The sequence below is a fragment of the Rhea pennata genome, chromosome 7 (assembly GCF_028389875.1).
Source record: "Rhea pennata isolate bPtePen1 chromosome 7, bPtePen1.pri, whole genome shotgun sequence".
Lineage (NCBI taxonomy): Eukaryota > Metazoa > Chordata > Aves > Rheiformes > Rheidae > Rhea > Rhea pennata.
In genome coordinates, this window is record NC_084669.1 from 31430072 (window position 1) to 31453605 (window position 23534).

General features: G+C 42.7%; 1 protein-coding gene across 3 annotated transcripts in view; it reads left to right on the top strand.

Annotated features, from left to right (window-relative positions):
• Positions 1-23534, top strand: part of GRID1 (glutamate ionotropic receptor delta type subunit 1) — a 493423-nt gene that overhangs the window by 351667 nt on the left and 118222 nt on the right. For all 3 annotated transcript variants that reach the window (XM_062580143.1, XM_062580144.1, XM_062580145.1), the window contains exon 5: positions 22029-22082. In XM_062580143.1, coding sequence (XP_062436127.1) covers positions 22029-22082 — 54 coding nt within the window. The remainder of the gene's footprint in view (positions 1-22028; positions 22083-23534) is intronic.

Here is a 23534-nt window from a genome sequence, read left to right on the forward strand (position 1 = left end):
AAATTATAACATAAGACCTACATTCGTAAGTTTTATAAATACAGATTTTCAGACTACTTCAGTTGTCAAAGCCAAAGATTTTTTTTTAACTGTAAATTTGATTTAAGGTTTCTAGCTTTAGATTTACAATGAGAACTTTGTACACTGAAATTTGTGTCTGCATCTTGTATGCTTTTCTGGATTTTCTCCTGGTAGTTTCTGAGCCTTGCAAACATTAATAATTTTTATCCACACAGCAGCTTTATGGTCTAAGTAAGCATTAATATCTTATTTTATCCTGGGCAACGGAGTGTTGGGATATTGAATCACCTGCTCAAGGTTAAAAATTAAATCTAGGAAGAGACAAGAGTTTAAAATAGTATGTATTAATCTTAGGGCAGTTGCTTATTTTCATGAGGATATATTTTCTTAAATACCCACATGCACACAGCAAAAATGCTTTAATTTACTGCTTTTTACTGCTAAAAACTTTCTGTACTGGTGGTAGATGAACTCTGCTGCCCTATGAAGAAGGTAAACCAGAGAGCGCTAGTCAGAGTTCATTTTGTTTGAATGAATGTCCTGTGCTTTGGAATGGAGTTTCAATATGGAATGAGTGTTTCTGTGCCTATTTTTGAATGTGCAAAATGTACTTTTTCTCGGAAGGATAATAGTCCAATTTCCTCCCTGTACACTGCAGCATTCGCACAATCCATATTGAAAAGACAATGTAAAATTGTACCTCAAAATGAAAGCCTTTCAAAGTTCAGTGCTTTGCAGGCCTCCTGCAGGTTTCTGCAACGTGCAGAAGCCCTTTAGAGTGGCTGAGGCTGGTGCCATTTACCTGATGATTATCAAAGACTCTCCACTTACTGGAAGGGCAGAAGCTTATTCAAGGCTATAGTACGCCCCGAACACTGGACTGTATCTGTTGTTTCCTTTTTATACTTTTCCCAGAGTTGCATTTTTTTTCATGGCCAGAACCATGTCATTCCTCGTAGGCTATCCCTATTGCCCCTCAGGGTGCTTAGGGTTTTTTAAGTTATAAACAGTGTCTTGAAGTCCATTTGGAAATTAATAGGCCGTCTACACTGAGCTCAGCTATGGTAAGTTCTGATGAAACACCAGCTCGTCATAATAAAGGTGACTTTCAGATAAATTACTGCAAGCCTAAGCTCAGAATGTCAGAGACATGGATTGCTCTGGTGAGCAAAAAACAGTTTTTCCAAGTACAAATGGTGAAAAGTATCTTCGCAAATACTGCTCTGAGAGTATGCTGCAACTGGTGGGAATCCAGTAGAACTCTTACGGTGGGCAGGCGAATAGGCTGAAGTATTTCTGCCAATCTTTGAGTTTGCCCCCCAAACTTTAAAATTTCACTGTAACACTTAAAGATACCATTATCCCAGGCTGTTTAATTCAGTGCACGTTTCCTCCTATCAGAGTTAATGTATGGGCAGGTCAAGGAGCATTAACCACTCACTAATCCATCCACAGTTTGTTCTCTTAAACACATCTAAAATCTATATAAAAATTCAAACATTGTACAGTAATAAGATGAATTTTCACTACTTTGAAATACTTGAAGAATTCTTATTAGTGGTTTCTCTTGCTGGATCTTACTGGTAAGCTTGTTGAAGAAAAAGAGAAGGCTCTATGTTCCACTGACCAATCCAAACTAACATTCTTCATATTCTCAAATCTCTAATTCACCAGTCTTGAATTAATTCTTCTACTGTTTTACCTGAAATGAGCATCAGAATCCATGTTATATAGTCCTTCATATCACGTGTTAATCTTTTTATAGTTTAGAACTATTAAGATTTCAGATTTTCCTTAGCTTTTTGAGATTAAAAATTAGAATTACTGAACTGAAATACCCATCAGTGAGCTTCTTTAAGAGTTTTTTTCTATCTTCTGCTATTTATTCATAATACTGAAATGTTTTCCATTATATATATATATACACATATATATTATTTTTTTTTTCTGGGCCACTGTTGTCTGTTAGATGAAGATCCTTCATGTTTAATAGGATTCTTGAACAAAGATTACTTTTAAGACACTGTCAAACCCACGCTCACTGTTTAGCTTTAGCAGGGTCACATGTGTATACTGTATTTCAGTTACAGAAGGTTTTGGTATAAAGTAAAGAAATAGGAGTCCTGAGAACAAATTTCTGAAATAATGTATTTTTGCTATCAGTTAGATTGAGGAATTTTTCGATTTATTTGAGGAAGCAAATCAATGCCAGAGAGAGAGAGAGAGAGACCGTTCTTTGAATTATCCTTTGATATGAATCGTTTGGTCTCCTAGAAAGACATTTCTTCACATACTTCACTTTTTCGACCTTTGTCGATCGAAGTCGGTTTGTTTAAGGACCTGAAAGAGGCTTGAGTTTGCATTGTATTTGCAAAAGAGTATATGATTGCCTTGGGGCCATATCGGTTGTCCTGCGTAATTTGCATGTGTGTAGGCGTCTTAAGATGACAAAAGCTGCAGTGTGACAGATCATTCAGGCTTTACAGGTTCCTTAGCAAAGGTGTGCAAGAAAGGTTAAGCATGGAGGAAACCTGCAGGTGTACTGCGCCGACCTGTTGTACTCACTAATGATACCCTGGGTAGTCGCCCAGACCTTGTGTGAAGATCTATGAGGCCAATACACTGGTAGGAAGTACATTTGGTTTCTCTGAGACAATTCAGTGAAATACAAGCAATCTCTTAGGAAAACAATTGCCCAGTGTAGCTACAGGTCAAGATTTTCACCAACAAAGAGAAATAAGTGATTTTTCTAACCCTTGTAGTTACCAAGACAAGCTGCCTTGCATAGTGATGAGCTGAGACCTTACCTGAATCTGGAGCTAGCTTGAAACTCTAGATGAGACGAGAGGATCTCCTTCAGGCAGAAGCATCACCACAGCTTCTTATTACCGCCACAGGTTTTCTGAGGGAAAAAGATGTATCTTTTTGCCCTCGCAACTGTACTCTGGGAGGAGGGGAGGCAAAATGGAAAGAGTAAAAGCCAAGCCTATGAGACTACACCAGAAATCTCAATTGTCCTAATCTGGTTTGAGGGAGAAAAACAGAAATGTCAAAGGATGCACTTGGCTTATTGCTTGGATATCAGCACCATATGTGTGTTGTGTACTCTAATTAGAGTATGTGAATGTTTGAATGCTCGCGCTGTGGCGTTTGTCTTTCTGTAGCGCCTAGATGTATTGAAGGAACTTGGGGATCGTTGGGCTAGTGTTGCACGTGAAGTGTTGGAGACCATTCCTTCTCCCAAGGCATCTAAGAAGGTGTGACAAATGGGTGTAAAAATAAAGAATGTATGAGAGAGAAGCAAGCATATATTAGAATGATGTAGAAAGAAATAATTAGAGATATTTAATGCTTCAAATGAGGATTTTACTTGAAAAGAAAAAAATCAGTCCTGGTTCTTGTGCATGTGCTCTCACTCTCATTCTCTCCCACTCTCGCTGTCTACTTCCTCTCTCCCCATGTTCTTAGGGCTTAGGGGGGAATGGATGCCAAAGTAAAATTTAGGAAAGTAGTACTTCTCCTATTTGAAAGGAAATACAAGAATATATTTTTGATTTACAATTTCAAACTTTTTATAGGTAATGCATATGCAGAAAGAGTTGTATTTTACCATGTAAGATGAAACCATATTTATTTCAGTTTTAATGCATGTTGACATGTGCATTTACTAAGTTCTTATAAGCAAAATAAATGTCTGATCTCCTTGTTACTGGTTTTCAATAGGCGGTTTGTCATGGGTCTCATGACAGAAGCATTAGAAGGGATTTGAAGGATGATAAGATCTTAGTTTTATTTTTACAAAATGTGTGTGTCATACATATACATACAAACGAGAAAAATGTGCTGTGTGACAGAAGGAGAAAATTGTCTTGGTGCTTTCTGGTTCAGAGAGATGTTTGATGATTTATCATATTTACTGCAGTATATTGTTTCAGCTAGTACCAAACCTACTTTAAGAGGTATGAAGTCCTTTCAAATTTCTTTACAATGCTTGTGGTCAGCCTTGCATGAAAAGGCCATTTGTTCTTCCCATATTAAAGCTTGTGCTTTTGTGTAGTTCTGAGAATTTCCTATTACTGTAAATTAATTTCACTTCATTAAGTGGTTGGGTCAGAGGCAAAGGAATAATGGCATTCAGAGACACAGGAGATTACTGGTTTGAATAATGGTAAATTGGCACCCACCCGCTTGCTCTCTAATACTGGGAAGAAGCTGCTGGCTGTCAGAGCCATTTCATTAATCATAAAAGCCTATGAATGTGAACTGTTAAGTTAGGGTAAAATTATTATCAACACTAACAATATTTTACAGCGTGGAACGATGGCTTCTGGTCCCCGTGGGAGGTGGGCACGTGGTGGTGAAGGTTCAGCTTCTGTGCCCCACGGTGGTAGTTTCGGGTCGCGTGTGGTTATTCGAAGTCATCCGGTCAGCACTGCTGTGTTACGCATATAGGGCTCGGCTGGGGAGAGAGGAATTCGAAGCATGGAGAGTTTATTACTCAGATATTAATTTGTCCTCTCATGTAAATTATTGTTTCTTCTGCCAAGATACCGCTGTCACAGTAGTTTGCTCCCAGAGGAAAGAACGATAAGGTCTAATGAAAACATTTTAATGAAAAGAGATGACTGGCGTTTGTTCCATATTCTTTCTTCCTGGCCTGGCCTGGTTCTTACGGAAAATAACGGAAAAGACTCCTGCTAATTTCAGTGGGCTTCTGATCAAAACATGGAGACCTCATTTGTGCAGGATCCACCTCCTGGGCTCCCTGCCCTCTCTAGCCCTCCCCATTGCCCCATCTCCAACTCGCTGCTTGAAAAATAGGAGGAAATTTTGATGACTACGTTTTTTAGCACTGCTGCAAATTCCCAGTGCCACCCCCACCCCAAGCACGTTTCTTTGGCTCAGGGTGCAAGGGGCGTGAGGAGCAGGAGAGTGGTGGTGGCATCTGTGATGGAGCTCCTGGGAGCCCACCGGAGGTGGCTGGGGCACGTGTCGCACGGCAGCGGGGCTTGCCTTGCTGAGCGTGTTCCCTGCACGTGTCCGGATGGGAGGAGCAGTGATGCTTTGCTCCTAGCTTCTCCTTGTATCCGCGCTTGTCAGGAGATCCCTCTGCTTCTCAATGAGAGCAGCTTATTGTAAAGATTAATCAGTAATTTATCATGATTTCTATCTTATCCTTGCCGTATATGATATATAGCTTGTAACATAGAGCAGCATAATTGCTTAGATAAAGGCCTGTTCTGCAAATATTTGCATATGCAAATTCCAAAGGGTGATTTGTATGAGCCTAGTAAGCAATGCATTTTAAATCCTGTGCATTTAAAAAGTAGAGTACTGGTAATTTGAAGCCTTTTTCAAGTTGCTGTTACTTTGCTTAAAACATTGAAGGAACCTTGCTTTTGCATGAGACTAATGTTGCTAAGTCTTTTTTTCCAAGGCCCCTCATCTTCTGTGCTAACATCAGGACATCTCAGTTTATTTCAGTTATTACCACGATTATTCAGCTGAGACAGGTTTTGAGCCTTCCCTGGCAGTAGGATGGAGTAGAAGAGTTTAGGGCTTGCATATGCTCGTTTCCCCAGCTGCAGGTAGCTTAAGAGCAGGACTTGAGAAGCAGTGCAGTCAGCAATTAATCATCGGTTATTAAATGCAAGAGGAAGTTCGAGCTGTGTAAATTAATTATACTTGGTAGTCACAGAGAGATATTCAGGCCCTTGTGAAGCCTGACAAAGCTGTGTGACATCCGAGTTGTTTTTAAATTACTTGAATAAAACTATTTAAAATCCATCCTGGGGGTTATATTTTCCTGGTTGCTTTTAATCCATCATTGGTTGCAGTAGTAAAATTTCAAATGGGAAGAGTATAAGAATGCCAGATGGTTTTGTTTGTTTTGTTTTGGTTTGTTTTTTGGTTTGTTTCTTAAGCAAGGATTATTTTTCTGATGGATTTTTGGCAATAGCCTAGGCTGGCAGCTGTACCTTGCAGTGTTTGGTATCTGGAGGGAGATGTATGCACATATGCATAGCTTTGACACGAATAAAACTAGGTATCGGCAGTTTCATTAAACTAGAATTGAGGGCCATAAAGGGTATTCGTTCCTGCGTACTGAGGCCAAAAATAAAACCCCCAAATCCTCTCCATTTTATAACTAGATGGGCAGATAAAAGAGGTGGAAAATTGTCTTGTAGGCTGACCTTGTTGGCTCCTGCAACCTGGCTGGGACTTGTTTGGCCTGCTCGTTTCTCCCAGCACAGCTTCAGCGGCGTGAGGAGTTGTAAAGTCGCCCGAGAAGAGGAGGCAGACGCCGAGCCGGTGAGTCCCAGCGAGGACTCCAGCCCGCGCACGGGCAGGGCTCTCTGAGCAGCAGGGCTCACTGGTGAGGAAACAAGGCCTTGGAGCAACCAAAACTGAGGAAGAAGGCTGCAGGTGTAGATAAAGTCTTTAGTATACCTTATTAAGCCAGCCCCCTGTGCTGCATGGTATAGAGAGGGAAGAAATATTTATGTTGGTAGAGTTATATCTACAGTTAGCGGCAAGTGTTCCCCATCTCAGCATCTGCAATGAAGGAAGTAGCTGGGGAGCGTATCAGGGTCCACACTGGTGGGATACTTGTAATTAATTCTGGAAATAAATCTTTGTCCAAAAAAATAGCACGGGCTGCCTAAGGTGAAGCAGAAGAGAGGTCGTGGGCTGCAGTCTTTTCACTTGGCGGTTAGTTTTCCAGTTGTGCAGCACAGACAGGTGAGTAACGTACGAGTCTTGTGCTCGTTGCGAGGGGCAGGGAGAAGTGAGCTGGCAGACAGACAGCTTTTATGGAGACGTGCTGAATAGAGCTAACGAAAGAAACGGCGAACGATCGGCGGCTCGGGGAGGTGAGGTGTGAGCGTAGCGCGCGGGCTGCTGCGAGAGGCAGTCCGCGTGGAGCGCGGCCGTGCGGACTCTCCTTTGACGTAGTTAAGTGAAGTGGTGAGATGTGCTTTCAAGTAAAGCTCGAGGGGGAAATGACTTCTCTCCACTTGTCCAGAAGTGTTACCCTGAGTAGGAAAAGCATCTTCCTCCCAGAAGTGGACAAGTGATTACAGAAAAGCACGCGTACCCAAGCCATTTCAGAAGAGCCATCCTCCTCTGTTTTCTTATTCCAAGCATTTTTGGTGCCTCAGGTCTGGGTCGTGCTTTGGGAGATGTGCGCCCAACCAGCCAGCCATGGCTTGGATTCCTGGCAGGAGGAAAAACGGGACTGCTCTGCAGGATGGCTCCTTGCATTCGTAGCACAGGGCCTTGAGTGGTGCTGTTCTGATCTAGCGTTTTGCCACAGAAGGGACCGATTACGTGACGTACAGCCCAGAAGAGAATCAAGCTGCGTAGTCTAATGCTATGTATTGATTTCCAAGTAAGTGTCTAATTTGACCAATAAATACCACTTAGAGATAGCCAAACTTAAAAATCGATGGCCAAAACGTACACAGACTATTTTTGCTTGTTAGTGTAGCTGCAAGGACTGATCTGTTGTTAGTGCTGGGCCACGCAGGTCCCTGCAACAGCTGCAAGTGTGGTTTGCCCGGGCAAAGCTGTCTGAGAAGCTTGGGCTGCAGTTCCCATGGGCAGTTCCAAGTCCTAGGTACCTAGGTCAGGGGTCTTTTATTGCTACCTATTTTCATTTACTGATTACTGTAGTAGATGGCCATACTAAATGACTTTTAACTGTTGCTCATGGATTTAGGCAAGAACCGGAGAGAAAACGGGCAATGACACAAAGCAATATTAAGTAGGCTGCTCTCATTAAATGTGTGTTGTTACTTGATGTGGATTGAAGGAAAGGTGCAGAGGAGAGCTGTGTGCAGCACCCTGCACTTGCAGTTGGTGATGATGTGCGGCTGCCATCGGAGAGCTTGGCGCAGCAGGCTGTCCCGGTGACTGGCTGTTTTTTGCATTGCCACATGCTGTTTTTTAGCAAGCTGACAGTATAAACGATGCAGACTTCAGCTTTGAGCAACACCGAAAGCACTAATCATGACAGTCTACCCTTCTCCCTTCTTTTAGCGTTTGCTCCGTGTTGGTGGTTATATAGCTCCATCGCAAATGATAAATGGAGCTCAAGAAAATATTCAGTTGTTTTGATCTGTGCTGCTGAAATCTATGCAGACAATTTTCAAGAAACGCTGGCGATATATATGTTTCTCTTTTCCTTTCTTTTTTGTGATGAATTTGTTCAAATCATAGCAGTTTCTGGGAGATGGGTTTCAGCAGCAGGTTGCTTGTGCCCAGGAGTTCTTCTAATGGTAAGACTCAGTGTCACCTGCTGAATAAGAGGCTGCTGGTAGAAATTTGTTCTTTGTTCCAGGCACGTGATTACTCTGCCACGTAAGAGGTATCCCACTATGTCTGAGCGAGGCCAAAGTGCCGGTCTGGGGGTAGAGAGAACCATGAAGTGGTGGGATGCCAGCGCCTGTGTGTCCTGCCAGTGCCGCAGAGGCTGAACGCTCCTCCCCAGGCTGCTGCTCCGAGTGGAGCAAGAGCTGCAGGGGTATAGCTGGATATATTACTGTCATTTGTAACCTGTGAGAATTTTTATTAAAGGTAAAGCCTTGAGGCTGCTGAGATTAATGCCCTGTGCAGTCTAGAGGGAACATCCTTGGTTTAGTGACTTTATCGTTAAAAAAGTCAAAATAGAAAATGAGTTGGAAGAAGGAAATAGGTATATGTGCACATCTGCCTGTGCGTATTTTATTTAAATGAACATTTATGACGTTTTATTTCTTTGTATTTATATATTATATCCATATTATTTATATTTTAATATATATTATTTCTATCTGAAATTTACCTTTTATGTGCAGGTATATGTATGTGTTTTTATATATATAAAAGCACCCATATATAATTTGGAGTTAGTTGTTATCGTATGTCAAACTTGTGAAAATTTGCTCATCATTTTCCAGGAAGTTTATAATAAATTCAGGAACCAGTTCTTCTGGGTCTCAGTCTCCTGTCATAACAACACAGCTCTAAAATATCCTTTATGCTTGGACCTGAATGCTTTTAAGACCATTAGCGCAGGTCTTGATCTGTGAGATTACAGCCTACCCTTTCTTGCCTTCCCGCTTCCTTACGCTGTTTGGCTGTGGGTACCCGTCCCCGGAGATGGGTTCGCCAGTCTCCGGCGTTCAGCTGGAGCCAGCTGCCAGTGCGATGCGGGGACTGTGCCACCAGTCCGGTGAGGGCGGACCGGCAGCGGTACTGCGGTAGGCTGAGGGCTTGGGTTTCACTTTGCGTGCTGTAATAGAGAAAGGCATAAAAGGCACAGATTTATGGGCGTAGCCAGGAGTACCTGTCTTCAAAGTACTCTTTAAAAAGTGATATCAAGTTGGACAGCTGTCCAGTTGTGTTTGGGGTGAAGGTCTCTAAAACATTAGCAGAAATATCTCCAAAATACCTGTCTTGTCTCTTCACATTTTGGGGACAGAAAGCAGCAGATTCAGCATGTTCTTTGCCACAATACGCACCCTTTGGCCCCTCCTGAGGGCAAGAAGGGATCCAGACTTCTGTAACAAGGCTTGCTTTTGAAAGCATGAACAAGGATGAGTGAGCTGAGCTCCCTGCTCCGTCACAAATGTTGGATGTGACATTTGTCATGCATTTGATCTCTCTGCCTCAATTTCCCACTTTGAAGAAAGCTATAATAGTACCACATTATTAATATCTCTTTTCTTCTGTGTTCTACTGAAAACTGTTTTTAGATCTTGCCTTGGAGCTCACCAGTTTGGGACTTAACAGTAGCCAGATTTGAAAACCACACGTAATAGAAGGTCCTTTTTTCCCAGCACTCTGTGTCATACCTATTTTCATCAAGGTTAAAATAGAGCTCTACAGCTATGAAATGTCTGTGTGTGCCTAAGATTTCTTTGCTAATTTTTGCTGTGAATTTATATTTGTAATAGATACTTCTGTAAGGACCTGTTAACTGAGTTGCTTTACGCAATCATATAGACTACCTGTCTCTTAGTATTAGTTTCTAAATATATCAGATTTGGAGAATTTAAAGCATTATTTAAGAGATAAAGAACTCTGAGGATGAAATCCTTTCCCCTTCCATTAGAATGGAACTAATATTCCATTATTTATTCCTGATCACATTATTCATTCCTGATTTCCATTAAATAGCTTTTTTCCCCCCTTTTCTTTTCTTTCATTTTTTTGGCAAGTTGTTCAGAGCTGAAGTAATTAGTCTTCTTTTCTCAGCTCTAGATTCAGAACTTAGCAACTCAGCAACTAAATAGCAGACTTTGAAAAAATACTTTCTTTTCTCTGAAAGTCAAGCTTTAATAAACAATAAAGATCATGTTAGACAGTCTTTACTGGAATCATAAAAGATTGCTGCTTTGGTACTCATTGCTTAAAAAAATTAAAACATCTTAATCTTTTAAAAATAATTTGAATTTGGACAAAGGAATTGCATTGCAGGTGACAAGTTGCCTGCCAGGTTCCGGAAGGTGCAGTTTGGGACACCTGAGATATTAAACCTCAGATGTCTGTGTTCCTAATAGAAGTGTGAATTCAGCATTAACTCCTGCAGCTCTGCTGCAATATGCGATGGATTAAATGTATATTTTGTCTTCACACAAAAAAATTCAGGAGCCTCAAGGCTGTTGCTCAGTCTCTGTGCTCTCTCAAGGGTGCAAGATGAGAAGTGAACTCCCAGCTTGCTTATTTCTGAGCCCTGAAAGCAGAGGCTGCCATAATACATAAATATTACATAATCACGTTCCCAAACTGATCTTGCATCATCTTGAAATCAAACTTGAGTGTATTTTGACCTCTGCTACTGTTGTGAAATGAATTCAGGATCTCACGGTAATAGTTAGAAGCCAAAATACCATGACCTTTGTGTATTCATTCTTTTTGGTGCCAGCATTGCCACTTAAGCCATTGAGCTCCTCTTTGGTGTTTATCTTCCCGAGCTGCCGAAAAGAGATCGGGTAGGTTCTCTCTCAGCTTTTCTGCCACTAAACTCACAGTCCAGTCTTGGGTTCTGCTCTCACCCCCATAATGGCCATAGAAGTCTATCTCTGGTGGAATTAATGCTTTCCTAATGCTATGGACAATGTCTTAGCTGATGCATTTTGGGGTCTAGTTCATGCTTGCACAAATTGGTGGATCACAGATGATAAACCTCTAACAAATCTCTGGTGTTTTTCAAACTGAAGCCTCAAATAGTAGCAGTTATTTTTGTTGCTCTCTGACTGCATGATCTTGTTCTTCATACTAGTGTATTTCGCCATAATTACATCAATCCAGTTCTGGTAGTCATCATCTTTTTATATGTTCTTTAAATACCTCTGTATTTTCTGTACTTAGTTTTCTGTAAAAGTAAATTTCTTCAACAGTATTTCTAGGGATCAGTAATAGTAATACTAAATAAGCAATTAAAGCTCTCAGCTTCAAAAGGAGCAAATACTGAGATAATAGTATAACTGAAAAGCTCAGAATCTGAGGATGGCAGAAGAAATTTGGAATTTCTTTAAGGTTGTCCATTTTGAAGCTGGGAATCTTAGCTGGACTGGCTTTTGCTTAACTCATGATTATGCTATTCAACAAGATCCATCATAATTAATAGTTTTCTTCTTTGGCCTTGTCTGATAATTTAAAATTTATCAGGTGCACCTCTGCAGAATTTCTTAATAGATGAGATGTATTTGTTTATATGAGCTTTGACTCTAGGGTCACTAGCTGATTCCTGCACTATCCCAGGAAATCTTTTTTTCCTTTCCTATGCACCCCCCACATTACTCAGATTCAGTCTGTTTTGCCACGAAGCCCCTGTTTATTTCTTGGCTGTCTATGATATTGCTCTAAAGACCATTCCTTTTCTCGCTGTACTGCTTTCGTATTTCTGTCCTCCTTATTGCTAGTTTTACATCTTGCACTGGCATCTCAGTTTGGGCATAGCCATTAGTATATCTTAATTAACACAGTTGTCACTCTTGCAAATTAAAAGCAGTTTTAGAGACTATGAGCCTTCTTGGCTCATTCTCTAGTTTTTAGTCTTCTCCTTGTAGTAGTTTCAGAGTTAGCCCTCAAGGCCAGCATGGAAAGTCTTATCTGATAGACTTACCTGCAAAAGGTCCTTTTTAATGAGAATACTTTCCTGTGGTTACATTTACTGATTGTTTCTTTTTTACCACCAGCCTTTTATCTCCCTGTTCATCTTCATTAGCTGCGTCCTACTTTCATTTGCACTGTGCCTCTACCTCACTTGCGTATTAAAATTGCCCGGCTTTCTCCTGCAGTAAACCCATGGTGACGCCTGACCCGAAGCGAACAAAGATTTTTCTGATTCCTTCTTACTCCGGTTCTGCCTCGAGGCCAGGTGTCCTGACCGGAGGTACCCTCCTTTCCGACCCTGCTTGGGCTGCAGGCTGGTGTCGTTCAGCAGCTCCTGCTCTCGTTGAATCTCCAGACTCCTCAGGGAGGCTTTTCCTTCCTCTGGCTTGTGATTATTTCCTCCCTCCATCCCTCGTCTCCTTTCCGCTTCCCAGTATTTAGTTATTTCTGTTCCTGTCCTGTTTATTGTCCTTGTCACCTGTGGGTCTCAGCCCGTGGCTCTTTCCGTTGACCCCCTCTGGGCTGGGGTGAGCAGGGTCTCTGCCTGCTTGCCCTAGGTAGGGCTTCTGCTCCCCGGGGCAGCTGTCTCCCCCCTTACCCAGCTTGTTCTCCTGCTGTATTTGGTCCCTTCTCCGGCTTGTCTTTGTGGTCACAAGCTCCACGTCTTTTTTTTCCAGGTATTTACAACTTGTATTATGTCAAATTAATATTTTCTATTCTTTCCTATGTGTCGTCACATTCAGAAATTCACAAATTTGTCTGAATTTCTACTGCGTTTCTAGTCCTTAGTTCTTCTCTTCTAGGACTTCTGTCAGGTGACAGTGTTTTGGATAAATAGCTCCCTTCAAGTAACCACCTAAGGATGCGTGTTTATTCAGTTTCTTCATCTAATAACACTTGCCACGTTATTTTTAGTCATCCCTTAAAGCCAACGCCAACCCTGATATGAAAGTGAGGTCAATTCAGATGTCTTTCCCCTCCCCATCATTGCAATCAACACCACTAAACTTCCCCCACAATTCCTAGTTTGTGCCTTCTGCCTTCTAGCTTTCCAAGGCACCATCTTTTAAAACTTTCCCTTGAGTCAAACCCTTTTTTCTCAGTTTCGCAACTGAGAAACGTGCTCACCAGCGTCGGCTGAAGATGCCCGCAGCGTGGTCTCCAGTGCGTGGCTGTGCCTTAGCCAGCATTTAGCGTGTCCAGGCAGAATCTGCAGGCCAGCGGCTTCAGCCACACCGCGCATCTTGTGACCAAAGCTATTGGCAAGTGAAGGACTAGGTTCCTGTTCCCTTCTCCCTTGGATTTCCCCTCAATGAGAGTGAATTTCACGTCAATTCCCTGTTCAGTACTTAGTCGTATTTTTTTTTAGTCTTTTGTTGTTAATGACAGTTCTATCTGATTATTTAGCAGTTTATTTCTATTCTTTGAGTAACCAATTTGCATGAAATATATACCTGCTACCTCTTTCTAAAGTTAATTTACTTAAAAGACTGAATGAAGAGCTACTAGAATTATTTGGGGGAGTTTTTAAGTCTCTTATCCATCAGTGATACGGTTCTTATGTCTGTGTACATATGCAGAGAAGAATAAATAAATGTACTTTAAAAATTATTTTAGAAAATGAGCGAAGCAGTAATCCTATTATACAAGAGAAACAGCAGCGTTTTATGCTAAGATTATGTAATCTGAATATAAATCCATGTTTTTATTTGTCTTTGTGGATATTGTTCCAAGCTGCAGTTATGTTGCAGGATGTGGAAGAGTGAAATTGTCTTATTTGGACTTCCAGCAAAGAGGCAGAGGACTTTGCAATGCTTTCATTTTGTCTCTAGGAAAAGGAAAACATTTGTTGGATGCTTTCATGTATTAGTCTGAAATCAGAATTCCCTTTCATTGGGCATACATTGAAGCAAATTTATTTTTAGTCATACTTTGTCACAAACCAAAATTTTAAATTAAAAAGCATACGTTCAGTAATGGTTAGGGATTGTTTTTTTCCTCTCTCTTTCTCTGGCCGTAAGCAGCTAAACATAGACCCAGGTCTTCTGCGCAAGTCATTCTGCATAAACGCTACGCTATGTAGCGTACTTTACTTTTTGTCAGTGAGGATTGGGAAGCTTACATTAGCTGTAAGGGAAATTTCCCTTATGAATCCCCCCATACTTTGATGGGATAATAGAAATCGATGCTAAGGATGACATATCCTAAGTCAAACAAGTGCAGAATTTTAAATTAAAAGCCTATTAGTTTCACATTTTTCTTCCTTTCAATTTATATGGAAGCTCCGAAACATGGAAATTTTAACACAAATCTGTTTTGTCTAAATTCTACCTCAGAAACAATGAGAACAAGATTAGAGTAGTTACAAATGCTAAAACCGACTCCGTTTCGAGAGCAGAACCAAGGAGTGATTTGTTAGGAGCGCCTGTTTCCCTGGAGCCGGGAGATAAGCTGGCGCTCCAGACAACGGCGAAACGTTCGTCCTCAAAACCCCGCTTGTCTGAACTCTGCAAACGCTAGGTGAGCTCGTGTTAGTTAAATGAGGCGGAAATTGTATCAACAGGCTGAATATAAATTTTTAAATTAATAACTTTGCAGTACTTTCCTGAGTTAATTGCATGCAAGGGCTTAGGAGAAGTGCGGTTGTCCATCAGATCTGCTCATGCCCTGTTACTGTGGCACCCCGTGCAGTATAAAAAAAGGCAAATGCTCTTTCCTCTTGGCAGACCTGGTCAGGAAGACTCTTCTGGGCTGAAATGGTTAAGGTGATCTGCCCGTGGCACTGTTTGCTCATGTAAAAAGCGTGGTGACTGAGAAGCAGGTCCTCGGGTCTGTGAGGATTTCACTTTATGTATTTATTTTGCAGTCTGAAGTGAGAGGGCTCTAGGCAGAAAAGGAGCGGTTTGGCAGCGATCTTGTTTGAGGCTGAGGCAAAGCTAAGTGTCGTCGTCTTTCCTTAAAAACCACACAGCGTCTTTAAGGAATTTAGGAGAAGAGATTGCATGTGTCCAAATAGATGAAAAGGTGCGTAATGAGCAGGGTAAACTTTCATGTTGGTGTCTCTCTCTAAATTCACCAAGGGAAAAAAAAAAAAAAAAGAGAGAAAAAAACCTACCCCGTGAGAAATAACAGCCTTACAGTTTGATTGGCAGTTTTGTGCCAGAAACTGTGAATCAGTATTAAAACCAAAAGTTCATGAAAATCGAAGTGGCCTCTTGTCCCTGTCGTTGGTCCTTCCCGTTCAGAGTTTGTGCCGGGGTGCGCGACTTCTGGGAGCTCTCAGCTGGCGCGTCGGCGTGATGCGACACGCTTTATTAACAAGAGGAAATCGGGAAGGTGTAAGTTGGTTTTGCTCTCTGCTTTTTGTTGCTTACACGTTAGAAAACCTTTCTTTGATGATGCAGTTGCCATTGGAGCAGTCTGCTGGGTTTATCCCTACAAAAAGAATGAAAGTCCCAAAAGTGCTTTGCACAAGCTCTGTAACACTGCTGAACTGGTGCGACGTGAAGCTGGAGCTGAAGGTTTCCTGCCGAGCCGAGCTGCGAAGGCCCGGCGTGGGGCTGGCGGTGCCCAGCAAACGTGTTACGCCGCCGGTGCCGCACCGAGCAGCCATCCGCGCTGGAAGGAGCTCTGCTCGCAACGGGCCTGGGCTGGACAAGCCCTTCTTCAGCCTCCGTGTCTAGCTGAGCCAGCGGAGCCACTGCAGGCTAGCAGAAAATACAAACTTCTTTGGTGTCGCAGGTGACTTCTTCTGTTCATGGAGGGGACCTCTTTAGCCCTCCCTCCCCCCAGAAACACCTCCCAGGTGCTGGCCAGCCCCCTTGAATTTCACTTCCGCTTGTTCTCTGTGGTTTGGCTGCTTTTCCATGTCTTAACAAAGCCTGAAAATTTGCCTCCGCGCAGGTGAGATGTTGCTTTAGAGGGCGGATGTACAAACCTGTTACCTTCAAAAGAAATGCGGGATCTAAGTGAGCAAAGTGAGCAAAACGTAATCATTCTCTTCAAAGATTTCATTGGTCTTCCAAGTCGGTGCAGTGTGGGACTTTGGTAGAATTTTCAGTGCAAGATTTCTGAGAGGTTGTTAGTTAACATCAGATTTATGTCTTTACAGAAACGTTGCTTCCTGCCAGCTGGGCAGTCATCTGGTGTCACCACTGTGCCGTGTAGTTAGATGGTCACCAGTTAGCATGTTTATAAGTAATATGTGACATTTGAGCTGTGCTGAGTAGATGGATCCTGAACCCTTCTGGAAGGACCCAGGAGTTTACTGCTGCCTGTCGTTCCATGCAGTGCACATTAAAGGGAAGGGCAACAGAAGGGGAATGAAATAAAAATTACCTATAAAACATGAATCAGATTAAACAGAAATCCTGAGGTATGTATTATGTTTAAAAGATTAAGGCTAAAATAAAAGGCAACATTGCAGCTATTTCTGAAGTTCCTCCAGAACATTGCAGCCATGTAACTGGGAGATGTTGCAGTGCACGTGCTGCTGCTGCTGCTCCTCCTCCTCACCCCTCTTCTTCATCTTAGGTGTTCCTCTTGATAAAGATTAAATGTTTGTAGGTAGACTGTTCTTGAAGATAGTTTTCTTTCTGTTTGTACATGACCTAGCATAAAAGAAAACCAGTGCAGTACAAACATTAAAAATATGTTATCAGACTGCTTCAGTTTGGGTTGTTACCAGGTCCTTCTGCATCAGATGGATGCTCCCATGTGTGCTCCCTAATTAGCAGTCATCAACTGCCGGAGGAGTGCCTGCTACAAGCTGCCCAAGGTTTGGGTCATATGTGCTGCAGTCTGCTTGAAACTTCTTATTTGCAACTGAAAGCGAGCTCTGGTTTTGTTGATATTTGGGGATTTGTTCTGGGTTGTATTTCCCTTTTTTATTTTCCTTCTTATTGAGTTACTGAGCTTATGGGGGAGCGGAGACGCGAGTCGGGAAGGGGCTCTGGCCACAGCCTGTGTGCCAGCGCGGACCTTAGCTTCACTGAGAAGGTCTGCGTGGGCGGGGAGCGAGCGTGCCGCGGCGCCTGCGGTCGTCCCTCGCGCTGCGGCCGCCCCGGAGGGACACGGAGACGTCGGGCTCCGCGCTTTGCGGCGACGCTCTCCGGTGGCTTTGGAAAGCTGTCCCCGCACGGGGAGGTCTTCTGGCGCTACGTGCTCGAGCGCGGGCAGAGAGCGAGGTAAGGGGCGCTGCGCGCGGGGGAGCAAGGCGGGGGCTGAAAGCGGGGAGCGTGTTCAGTGCGTGACCGTCGCTTTGGCGAAGCGAGCGTGTGCTGGGACGCTGAGCTGCCGTCGCAAGCGGAGGGGGACTTACTGCGCCCCGGCCTGGGGGTGATGGCTGCGGGATGAGTGCGCGGGGCTGCGGCCAAGCTGTAGCCTGGAAAAACTCTCTTAATCCGTGTGTTAATGGTAAGATTAACAAATAAATGCTAGGAACTATCAGTTTGCAGTTTTCTTCACTACGTTATAAATATTACAAGGAGATGACCCAAAATTTCTTATGAAAGTTACGCTTCTCTGGAGACACTGAACTGACAGGTATTTGTTTAAGATGCAAGAGAAAGAAAGGGTCTGATGAGTTACAAGACTCTCAGAAACTGGTACAGCGAAATTGTTCTGTGCAGTTTTATTACCTGTACCAGTCACTGCTGGACATGTGCCGCACTGTTTTAATTGAAGAAGTTCCTAAATGTTGTCAAGTGTATAGAGGATATAGACTGAACCCATCTGTTCTATCAGAATTGACTTTTCCACATCTTCTCTCTTAACTTATTTGTATCCAAGGCATACACAAAGCTTCCCAGATAAACAGGTGCTCTTTGATACTATCCAATTAATTACTGTCAGAGGTATTGCAGTGAAAACCTGGTCTGTAGCTCTTCTTTGGAAACTAAACCGGTTCCCTAATTCCTATTATGTTTTCCCAGCCATTTAAATCCAAAATAAAGCCATTTAAAAAAAAATATAAAAGTCTATTTCCTGCTAATGAAAGCAAGCAGTTGCAGGTTTGGCTCAGGCCACACAAAATGCTGTAAAAAAGAGGATTTTTGTCCCGTTGCCGTTTCCTTATGACGTTTCAAAACGGTCTTGAAGAATTTTTCCTACGCTTTTTGGGGAAGGCGAGAGCGAGCAGTTTGATCGCTTCCGGCGGGGAGGGAGGCGCTCGGGGCAGGGGGCCGCGGGCCGCGCTTCGCGGGCCGGCGCCGGCCCCTCGCAGAGCGTCCGCGAGGCGCGACGCCGTCTCGCCGCGGTTGCTGCCCAGGCCCCTCTGCACGCGGGTGACGGGCGAAAGACGGGAAAGTCGAAGGGGCGCGCCTGTCGCGTCCGGGCCTGTCGCCCTGGAAGGGCCAAGAGGAAGGAAGCCGAGCGGGGTGTGAAGAGCCGCTGGCGCGCGGCGGTCGCGGTGACGGAGGTCCGTGGGGTCTGCCGCCCTCGCAGCGAGGCGCCCCGCCGCTGCGTTCCTCTGGTGGGCGTCGGGGCGGCAGCCCTCGCCCCCGGAGCCGGCCGCTACGTTTAAAAGTAGACAAAACCGTATACGTGGAAGTGCTCGGATCCTTTTTCGTGAAGCGTCTCATTCTTTTCTTTCATCGTTGATCTGAAATCTTCATACGGGATCGGAAACGCTCAAATTTTAGTGTTCGCCATCTCCTTAGTTTGTCCCTGTTGCAAGTGCTTGCTGCCGAGGAGCAGCGCGCCGTTTCCTGCGTTCGCCGCTCCCCTTCTCCCCGCCTGGCCTGCTTCTGGTAACGCCGTTCGCGTGTTGACATAAATCACTGCACGTTTCAGCGCGCGATTCCTGCTCCGGCGGATGGCAGAGCTTTTCCTCAGCCTCGCCGATCGGCAGCGTTCCTAGCCTACTTGGTTACAGGCTACGTTTCCAAACAGGCTTTAATAGATCCTTCAGGATCTTTTGTGGATTTTTTTTTTTTTTTTTTTTTTTTGAAGGGATGATAGCACCTGCTTAAATAAATTGCAAGATCTTGGACAGTGTGAATAATTAAGAACTAATTAAAAATGGATGACCATAGTCTCCCAAATGCTGATACTTTCTCCTGTGTAAAGAACTGGAAACTCTGTAAATTGCAAACATACATAATTTCTTTCTTATTCCAAGAATTCTAAACGAATTGCTTGCGGATATCGCAGGTCTCCGAGATCTTCCGTGGCCTCTGGCAATGCAGCACCTAGGCCCCAATGCTAGCAGCAGGTCGAAACCTCGGAGTTGTCTCTTTCAATAGTTCATTTTAGGACATTTTAGGATTCTTTAGGACAGCAAGTCCGGATATATGGCACAAAATCTGAAAAACAAAATACGAGAATTTCTTGGTCCTCTCAGCATGTCAGGGTTTAGAATATTGCTCCGTGCTGTGTGCTGCAGCTCTAAACTGAAGGTATTTATAGAATTTGAGGTTGCCTACCTGCCGTTACGCTGCGTTTCAGGCTTCTGGAGCGCAGCATCCGCTGGCTGCCGGAGGAGGTGCTGGGTGGCTCGCGCTCTGGCTCTGCAGCCCACGTTTAGGCACCTGATTTTAAAACCTTGGCCCGGATATACGAACCGAGAAGAATGAGTTACGGTAATTCATTTCAAACTCCCTGGCTCTTCTGGCTCCCTAGCCGTAACATTTATTCGTACTGATTGCTCATTGTGGCAGATAAATCTCAACATGTAGCCAATGCAATAACTCTGCACCTGAGCAGTGTTTAGTTTTACTTTTCTTGTGTTGCCAGCACTTTGCTTTTCCTCTATACGTTACAGCACCTGGCTGTTTTGGCTTTGTGTGAAGAGTACGTTAGAGGGGTGAATAAGGAGATCTGCATGTTTTCACCCTCACCTCCGCTGCCATTAGCCTTCCTAGCAGCTGCAATTCCTCAATTAGGTGGGCAGTCTAATTTGCCTACCAGCTTAAAAGAAATGCAAGGTGGACAATTACCAGGGGAGGCAATTTGTCACTTCAGGCCTGAGAGAGGGTTATCGTGTCAGAAGTGTTTCGTTTAGTGCTTCTCCTCTACCTTAACACCAGGGATGGCCAAATTTTCCGTATGCTGTTTAAGATGATGATAAATACTGTGTCCTGGCTGCGATGGTTTTTCTGTTTTGATTTGTTTTGCAGTTTCTCTTTTGGGGATTTTGTCTCTTTGAAGGAATAATTTAAATTTCTCATAGTCTCTACTCACCTTGCATAGACAATGAGAAACAGATTGAGGTATGTGCATTGCCTACAATTATCTTAGCTTTGTACAGGATAGGCAAATGATAATGTTTTTAAACACAGTAACAAGCAAGTTATTAACACGTTTTTTAACACAGAATATAAGCAAAGAGCTGTGTTAAAATGTTGGTGAATATTGATGATGACTACTTAGCCAGTTTTTCCCTTTTTTTTCTTTTCTTTTTTTTTTTCTTTTATTGGGACCAGGTCGCTACTCCCTTTGCTTATGTTAGAGATGGCTATCTTGTCATTTTGTTTCATGTAGGAGAGTTTTGGGTGTTTGTTTTAAACCAGTCATTTGTAGTCAGAGAGGAGCTGATTCATCCTAGCCAAAGTTAAATATCTGAGAAGCTTATCACACCATCCTGGTCTGGAGACAAAGCTGGTTGATGCTGTTTCTGCTCGGTGCTGTGCTGCAGCCCACGTAGCCTCTCTGCACCCCTGCGGCTGTCCGTGAGGCCTCGCACAGAGAGCAGGGAGCTGAAATTCTCCAGGTTGAAATATGGTAAATGGAAGGGTCTTTTTAATTTGTGTTTGTCTTTTAAGCAGATTCACTTCAGTGATCCCTGAGACCATTTATAGCGTGGCTGTATGTCCAGTTATATCTGTTCAGTAAGTGGGGTCATGTTGTCATGGCAGGTGGAGGTGGCTGAAGGCAGGAACGTAGAAAACTGGCTTTGTGCGATGAGCTGCCTCCTAAGATACGTGCCCCCTGCACTCACCTCTTTCGTTAGGTGAGATGAACATATATAATTGTTTCACTGTGTGTTAAGTAGGACATTACCGATATTATGACTATAGTGTGCGCCTCTTCATGCTCCGCAGCTCTTTATTAAACTACAAAATATCTTAAAGTGAGCATATCCACGTCAGTCCTAGCAGACAGTTAGAAACTTGCCACGTGTATTGCCAAATCCTTCCACTGAGGGTCCTCATTGCTAGTACTACGTTGCCAGTAGTACTGGCTGTGCCGGTGGTCTTTTCCAGTTGTAACATCTTAGCAAAACATAAGGATTGTATGTGTACTGATAAATATGTTGTCTGATGAGATGTGCTGTTCATTATAATATGCAGTAATCATCCAGGTCCATACTAGGAAGCCAGCAAAATGTCCGTGCAAATTGTAATATTCTCTTGGGTGTTATGTAAGCTGCAAGAGAGGATGACTCATATGAACTTCTCTTTGAGTGGCTCGAAGTGGTATTTTCATTTGAACAGGCTAAAAGACTATCAGAGTTGTAATAAGAGGTATAAAAGTATATTTTGAGACATGTTGAAAACAAACCCTACCTATGAGGATCCTTTAGAAATATAATCCCATGAAAGTTAAATCTTACATACCATGGGAAAGACATTCTCTTCTGCCTGCATCATAGGATCCCTTACCATGTTGGTGTAGCACCCTTTTTGCAATATGCCTTCCTGGTGCTTCTACAGAATATCTTCATGGCACAGGGTGCTTTGGTTTAGATACTGAAGTCAGAGAAATGTGACTGCAACCAGTAAAAATACCTTTCTGTCAAGTAGTAACAAAATAGATTAAAAGAGCTTTACTGAAACAAAGCCAAAAACAACTGAAAGCCATCAGAATGACGTTTATAGTAGTACCTTTTTAATGTAAGAAATCTCTTGAATATGTTTCACCTGTTTTATTTATTTTTATTATTATATATTTTTTTATTTTTGTAGGCTGTGGAAACCAACCTTGCTTCAAAGGATAGTCACTGGGTCTATGTAAATGAGGTAAGAAAGCCAAAAGAGGCAAGATAGCTTGGTACATTCACTCATCATCATCTTTTGTTTCATATGTTTTGATATACCGAACCCAACCAAACTGTCTGATACACCAAACTTACCGTCTTTGCTTTTTGAATGCTACAAAACGCAAACTGTGTGGCATCGTTGCTCATCTGTCTCATTTGAACTGGCATAGGCTGAATACCAAAGTAAAGCTTCAGCGTACATGTTAGCAGCTGAGAGACTGTTTTTTCCCACTTTACTGAAGACCCTATCCCATTAGCTGTTCGTAGGAAGAGAATATCTCAAAGGAAACCTGGAATAAATGCATGCGTGCATGCACGCCAGAGTCTCGCCGTTCGCCGGCCGGAGAGGCTGCGGTCAGGGGCTGTGAGCGGCAGGGAGGAGCGCCGAGGCTGCTTTTGTAGGCTTAGCTTGTTAGGATAGGCAGTTACACGATACAAGAAGGTTTTTCTTTAGTGCAGAATTGTGTTGGTGTTTTGGCCAAGATCCAGGATAGTGGGAAATTAAAGTGTGGGATTTCCTGTCTGCAGCAAATGGTATCGTCTCTTGCTACTATGATCATTTGTTTTATCTTAGTACTGAGATGCCCTATTGGGAATCAGTGCTGACTCATATTTAAAAAGCTGTGGAAAGCTTGAAATGTTGTACCATATATAATCATTTATAAATCATTGGTTGTTCAGGATAAATTGCACTATTTTGTATACTTCTGTTTTTAATAATGATTTGTTAAAGGATAGTAAAATGTGTAAGTTAAAAAAAGCTAACTATATTCACTGTTTCATATTTGTATTTTAAGCACATAGCCTCTAATTTAATAACCAATTCCTTTGTTAATTTCTCATTGCTTTCTTTGCACCTAGCTAATAATGTTGGATAGACTATTTTTAATAATAACTATAAATTGCATTGTGTGGCATTAGAAACGCTCTGTAATTAAATAGAAGGACTAGGAAAGGGAGTGAAATCTCTGCTTATAAAGACTTTATAAATCCTTTCTAGTTCTTGGTACATTTATGCACTTCCTGATTTGTCAGCTGCAGTAACGGCCCAGCACAAAGTATCAGCAATATGCCTAGGGAAGCAGTATTTATATCCATGTGAAGATAATACAGGGCATATTGCCCTGAACATTTATGGAGAGGGGATGTTTCTGAATTTGTAACTACTGTAGTTATTGTTCAGATATTAAAAATCACTTCATAAAGCCTGAATCTGAAAAATCCCAAATAAAAATCTTTGGTGCTCATGCACAACTATATCCGTCCATACAAATACACATCAGAAAAGGTGCCTAGTTTGCTCTTACTTTGAGAAGTCTTTTTTTCCCACTGGATAGGGAAGCTGTGATAACAAAGTGTGAATCTAACATATAAATTCATTCTTCACAAGACAAGAAAAAATTAGATTTTCCATACCACCTAAAAAAGTATA